The sequence below is a fragment of the Rutidosis leptorrhynchoides genome, chromosome 10, assembly GCF_046630445.1.
Source record: "Rutidosis leptorrhynchoides isolate AG116_Rl617_1_P2 chromosome 10, CSIRO_AGI_Rlap_v1, whole genome shotgun sequence".
Lineage (NCBI taxonomy): Eukaryota > Viridiplantae > Streptophyta > Magnoliopsida > Asterales > Asteraceae > Rutidosis > Rutidosis leptorrhynchoides.
This window is the reverse complement of record NC_092342.1, coordinates 73349295-73356257: the sequence shown is the minus strand read 5'-3', so window position 1 is coordinate 73356257 and position 6963 is coordinate 73349295. Positions and strand designations below refer to the sequence as shown.

The window sequence follows — 6963 nt, the reverse complement described above, 5'->3', positions numbered from 1 at the left end:
TCATGCATACACAACTACATACGTGTCACTCTAGTGAATAAATATATAATCAAAATCAACGTGGCATCATGCTTATAACCATATGTATTTTTAACCTACTAGTCACTAGTCTAATTTATACTTCATAGGTTTTATACGTGGCAATATCATAACCATTTCTTTGTTACCAATCATGTGGAGGCTTGTATGCCACATGTTCATTTAAATATCTATATCATTATATTGCAACTTTAAGTAAGTACTCCATAAAACAATTTAAACTATAATTAAGTCACTCATGTTTCTTTATAACATGTGACCTAAACTTGTTAATTAATAAACATTTTTGTTATTTAGAACACAATGTTTATATTATGTAGTCCTAACGAAGCCCAATTTATTCAAACGAACCTGTTCTGCAACTCTTGGCACAAACTGGTCTCAACTAAACAACCAAATAATTATAAACATATAATTATTAAAATCACTAATTACGCCATACCCCAGGGTACAATGGTCATTTCATCTATGCCCAAAATGCGGGTGTTACAAATCTACCCCCCTTAAGAAGATTCCGTCCTCGGAATCTGATCACGGTTAAACAGATGAGGGTATTTAGAGATCATCAACTCCTCGGTCTCCCATGTTAGATTGGTGCCTAAACTATGCTTCCATTCCACACGCACCATAGGAATCTGCTTTTTACGTAACTCAGTCACTTTTCTGTCGACGATCCTCACTGGTTCTTCCACCAATTTCTTACTTGAATCTACTTTCAGATCTTGGAGTGGAAGAATTTGATTTTCATCGTCCACTTTACACTTACGAATATAGCAGATGTTGAACGTGTCATGAATACCAGCCAACTCTGGAGGAAGATCTAACACTACAGTTTGATCGTTTAGCACTTGACGAATTCTAAAAGGACCAATGTATCTCGGAGCTAGTTTTCCTCGTTTACCGAATCGAATTACACCCTTCCACGGTGACACTTTTAAATACACACGTTCACCTACAGTAAACGTCATTGGTCGTCGACGAGGATCTGCATACATCTTTTGTCGATCTCTAGCAGCTTTCAGCTTTTCACGTGCGATAGCCACTTTTTCCGCAGTCTGCTGCACAATTTCTGGACCCGCAAACTGTTTCTCACCTGCCTCCAACCAACACGATGGAGTTCGACACTTTCTACCATACAACATTTCATACGGCGGCATGCCAATGCTTGAATGATAGGAGTTGTTGTAAGCAAATTCGATCAATGGCAGATGATAATCCCACGATCCACCATACTCTAAAACACAAGCCCTTAACATATCCTCTAAGGTCTGAATAGTTCATTCACTTTGACCGTCAGTCTGAGGATGATAAGCTGTACTTAGGTTGATACGAGTACCCAAATTTTCTTGTAGACTGTTCCAGAAACTAGACACAAATCGGGAATCTCTATCTGACACAATAGACAACGGTATCCCATGTCGCGATACTATTTCATTCAGATACAACTGAGCTAATTTCGTCAACGAAGCTGTTTCACTGGTAGCTAGAAAATGTGCACTTTTGGTTAAACGATCCACTATTACCCAAATCATGTCATTTCCTTTCTGGGTTCTAGGTAGTTTTGTCACAAAATCCATGGTGATATGTTCCCATTTCCACTCTGGAATCTCTAATTGACGCAAAGACCCATATGGTTTATGGTGTTCCGCTTTCACTTGGGCGCAAATATGACACTTTTCCACGTATTGCGCGATGTCTGCTTTCATAGTTGGCCACCAATATAACACTTTCAGATCATGGTACATTTTTGTAATACCGGGATGCACAGATAATCTCGATTTATGTGCTTCATTTAAGATTAAATCCCTCAATCCTCCAAGTAACGGCACCCAAACTCGTTCACGATAAGTTTTTAATCCTCGCGAGTCATTCATCAATTCTACTCTTCTTTTCACCATTAGCTCAGATTTCAAATGTTCATCTTGTAATGCTTCAAGTTGAGTTATCTTTAGTCGATCAACTAAATCGGACACAATCTCAATTCGCATAAACTTTACACTGTCAGCGGATTTCTTACGACTTAACGCATCAGCCACAACGTTTGCTTTGCCAGGATGATATCTGATCTCACAGTCGTAATCCTTGATTAGTTCTTGCCACCGTCTCTGGCGCATGTTCATCTCTTTTTGCGAAAAGATATACTGTAAACTTTTATGATCAGTGCAGATAACACAGTGCGTACCATAAAGATAATGTCTCCACAACTTTAACGCAAACACTACTGCAGCCATTTCTAAGTCGTGTGCTGGGTAATTCTTTTCACTTGGTTTTAACTGTCGAGACGCATACGCAATTACACGATCTCTTTGCATTAATACACAACCCAAACCGGATAAGGATGCATCGCAGTACACAACGAAGTCGTCGGATCCCTCAGGTAAAGCTAACACTGGTGCTTGACACAATAAACTTTTCAAGGTCTGAAACGCAGTTTCCTGTTCATTACCCCACTGAAAAGACACATCCTTTCTAGTTAACTTCGTCAAAGAACTTGCAATCTTTGAAAAATCTTTAATAAACCGTCGGTAGTAACCGGCCAATCCTAGAAAACTCTTGATTTCTGTCGGATTCTTTGGTGAATTCCAATTCATCACAGCTTCAATTTTAGACGGATCCACTTTTATACCTTCTGCACAGATAATATGACCCAAAAATTGAACTTCACGTAACCAGAACTCACACTTTGAAAACTTTGCATACAATTGTTCACGTTTCAAAAGTTCCAACACTTTTCTTAAATGCTCAGCATGCTCGGACTCGGTTTTGGAATACACTAAGATGTCATCAATGAACACGATAACAAACTTATCCAAAAACGGTTTACACACTCTATTCATAAGATCCATAAAAATTGCTGGAGCGTTGGTTAACCCAAACGGCATCACTAAGAACTCATAATGACCATAACGAGTACGAAATGCAGTCTTAGGAATGTCAGATTCAGCAACACGAACCTGGTGATATCCCGAACGTAGATCTATTTTCGAAAAGTCCGAAGCTCCTTGAAGCTGATCGAATAAGTCATCTATCCTAGGAAGCGGATACTTATTCTTCACTGTTCTTTTATTTAATTCACGATAATCTATACACATTCGAAGCGTACCATCTTTCTTTTTCACGAATAACACTGGTGCACCCCACGGCGAAGAACTCGGACGAATGAACCCGCGGTCCAACAATTCTTGAATTTGAGACATCATTTCACGAATTTCTGAAGGAGCTAATCTATACGGAGCTTTAGCAACTGGCGTAGCCCCTGGCATTAACTCGATCTTATATTCAACTTCTCTGATCGGCGGTAAGCCTGGCAATTCATCTGGGAACACTTCTGGATATTCAGACACCACAGGAATATCGGACACTACTTTCTTTTCCTTCTTTACATCGATCACATAAGCTAAGAAAGAATCACATCCCTTGGACAAAGATTTTTGAGCTTTCATCATCGACAACAATGGACAACGGAACCCACCACGATCACCACGAGCCACTACCCGTTTTCCACCATCCACCAGAAAAGAAATAACTTTCCTATCGCACTTAATACTGGCCTTGTGGTCACTAAGCCAATTCATGCCTAGTACTACATCAAAGCTTGGTATAGGCATCACTAAACAAGTCACAGGGAAAAGACTACCCTCTATGTCAATAGTAATTCCAGACACAAACTTTGTGACTGGAACTGTCCTACCGTCACCCACCTCGACACTTAAAGGTTCATTTATTACACTAACGGGCACATTTAACTTAGCACAAAATGTAGTTGACACAAACGAGCAATTTGCTCCACAGTCAAATAGTACACGAGCCGGCACAGAATTTACTAAGAACATACCGGTGATTGCATCATCTGTAGCAGTGGCAGCGTCTACTGACATCTGAAAGGCTCTAGCTTCAGGTTGTGGAGGATTCTTGCGCTTCTGCCCCACAAAGGAAGCAGATGATCCCCCAGCTGACACAGCACGTACCCCTGACCCGGACCCCACCCCGGAATAACTCTTTCTTACAACTGGACACTCTGCAGATCTGTGACCCTCTTTTTGACAATTCCAACACACATTATTCTTAAATGAACAATCTTGAGGCTCATGTCCCACTGTACCACAACGCAAACAACGTTTCGTCAAGGTTGTACACTGCCCACTATGCGAAGACTTACACATCCTACACCATGTCTTCTGACTGCTTGACATTGATCCACCCTGGCTGGATTGCCCTTTTGGCTTAAACCGACTTGATTTCTTTGATTGCTGGCTAGACTGACTTGCCGCTGGTTTCACTTGCGACACACTTTCAGTTTTCACACTTTTGGCCGACTTAATGTCACTTTCAGTTACCTTTGCTAACATATGCGCTTGTGACAAAGTAGTAGCAAGTCTTGCAATCGTGCGATACTCAGGTCGCAAAATTTCTACAAACCTTTGCACTCTGGACTGTTCGTCAGGTATCCACTGATGCACAAACCTTAACTTGTCCATAAACTGCTCAAACGCTTCATCGACTGTCATTTCTTCAGTCATCGTCATTTGCATGAACTCTTGCTTCAATCGATTGATATCAAATGCGGTGCAGTACTGCTCCTGGACCTTTGTAGAAAATTGTTCCCACGTGACCTGATTGAGTTGCTCTTCGGTCAACGGAGCAGTAATTGTATCCCACCAAACCATAGCTCGATTCTTTAACAGTCGGCTGGCATAAGTTACCCGCAATTCTGGTTCACATTGACAGGCTTTCAATGCCCGTTCAACTTCCCTTAGCCAATTCATTGTCACAATCGGATCGCGATGACCCGAATACTCAGAGGGCTTGCAGTCCATAAACTGTTTGAACGTACACTTTTTCTTCTCCTTTACCACTTGCTGAAACATAGGAGTTTGAAATGGATTCGTTGTCGCATACTGATATTGAAGAGGGTACTGGTATTGTTGAGAAGATTGATATGGCACTTGAGGTATAATTTGAGGTTGAGACTGGAATGGTTGAGAAGCACTACCCGATGGGTCAGATGTATACTGAGTACCAGTAAACCCTGGAGGTATCGGTGGATCACTTGCTTCAGACACCACAGTTGAATGCCTAATATGGGCTTCCAATTCCTTTACCTTTTCTCGAGTTTCCTGTAGCTGGCTTTCTAACTGTAAAACATACTCATCTGGATCACGTTCCGGACTATGCTCTACTGACGGCGCTCTAAATATTCCGGGTCCGGGAGTCAAAGGGGCATCGTTATTTCTGGTCTGATTAGCCATACCTGTCTGCAAACACATCATCTCACAAAAGCTTAGTTGATAACCCGTTAGCACCTATCACTAAGCACAATCACCTAGGCACATATCCCTACATTCACCTATTCCCCACTCGGATGTTTGACACAACACATTCATAAGTTTGGGAGTAGGTCACGTACACAGTGCACATACTGCCAAACCTACGCTCTGATACCAAATTGTAACACCGTACTTTTTACATACACATTTTTTTTTTTTTTTTTAAAAGACACTCACAGCGGAAGACTTCATAATTTACACATCGTATCTTACTACATGGTAATATGATTAAACGATTCACTGGTGTTACGTTATTAATACAGACCATTTCAAATATATATTATTTATTACAAAACATCAGAGTTATACACTGTGTCAAACATCTTGATTTGCCTTGCAAAACCCACCTAAAGCTGCTAATACACACCTGCAGGGCAAAACACTGTGGGGGAATTAGCATAACGCTAAGTGAATGAAAATATCTAGATGGACATCACTACAAGCATCAAGCACAGCTTAAAGGCACTGATCACTAATCACTTAAAGCCATACACAAGAGGACCGGCAACCCATAGCTGATCAAGCTGGAATATACCGATAGTCCTCATTACTGAATCACTGGTATAGTCTTCCAGACGTGACGTACTCGTCATTCACACTATACCACCAATCAGTAACGTCTGGACCCAATACTACTACCCGACACCAAGGTAAATAGCATTGACCTCTTACGTCGCACAAAACACCTCGACGCACGTCGCACAAAACACCTCGACGTTTACTGGGTGCGCACATAATCACATATAGTCACTGCACTGGTCACATACTCATTACACAGTCTACTTAAGCATGACACAGATCACTATACTTGTCACTGTATAATCACATCCATAAAGATAATCCCACTCACCAATTTACCAGCAAAACTCAGTAGTCTAATGTCACTGAGTCTTCACATCCACTTTATCACCTGAGAATAGGATACTTCCAGTCAGACACAATCCCAGTAAATAATAATATTAATCAAACGTAGAACACAGATGAAACCAACTAAACCTCGAACACGTGAGAGTTATCAATCACACACGTGTAAAAACCTACACGCGTGTGACTTTGTCACACGTATGGGTAAAATAACAAATACGTAAGTTTCATATTACTATTAAAAATAATAATAATAATAATAATATTAGTGATCTATGTAATTAGCCTCTATCCACTATCCCAATAATTTACCATTATAATCAAAATAATATCTCATAAAAAAATGTACATAGCTCGTATCCAATCAAATAGCAATTAACACAATAATAGTATATATATTAGTTTTATTAAATTAAATAACATGAGAGTACTTACTTTGAGATATTTTCTAAAAATGATGGTAGTAACCCTAGATCACGCTCCTTACTTAGAATTGCAGTGTATGTAAGTAGTATAGAAGTGAAATGGACGATTTGAAATTGAAGGAGTAAGAATGCTATTTATACTAAAAACTTGCAAGTAATCATTGAATCTAAACTATAGGTATTAGACGTGGCAATTACTTGTTGATCCTTAGCAAACAAGAAAACGTGGTTAGCAAATACTAGTAGCCTTGTCATATCATCTAGAATTTATCTTTGTTTTCATGCATACACAACTACATACGTGTCAC

At 40.0% G+C, this 6963-nt stretch overlaps 2 protein-coding genes across 2 annotated transcripts; both read right to left on the bottom strand.

The window, feature by feature from the left end:
• Nucleotides 1-376: 376 nt before the first annotated feature.
• Nucleotides 377-1181, bottom strand: LOC139870375 (uncharacterized). Its single transcript, XM_071858185.1, has 3 exons — nt 986-1181; nt 666-865; nt 377-424 (listed from the first exon to the last, which is right to left on the bottom strand). The coding sequence occupies exons 1-3, from the start codon at nt 1179-1181 to the stop codon at nt 377-379; spliced, it is 444 nt and encodes a 147-aa protein (XP_071714286.1).
• Nucleotides 1182-1357: 176 nt separating this feature from the next.
• LOC139870374 (uncharacterized) lies at nt 1358-6750 on the bottom strand. Its single transcript, XM_071858184.1, has 6 exons — nt 6666-6750; nt 6217-6276; nt 3235-5294; nt 2262-2508; nt 1935-2180; nt 1358-1429 (listed from the first exon to the last, which is right to left on the bottom strand). Exons 3-6 carry the CDS (start codon nt 5286-5288, stop codon nt 1358-1360), a joined length of 2619 nt encoding a protein of 872 aa, XP_071714285.1. The 5' UTR covers nt 5289-5294; nt 6217-6276; nt 6666-6750.
• Nucleotides 6751-6963: the final 213 nt, after the last annotated feature.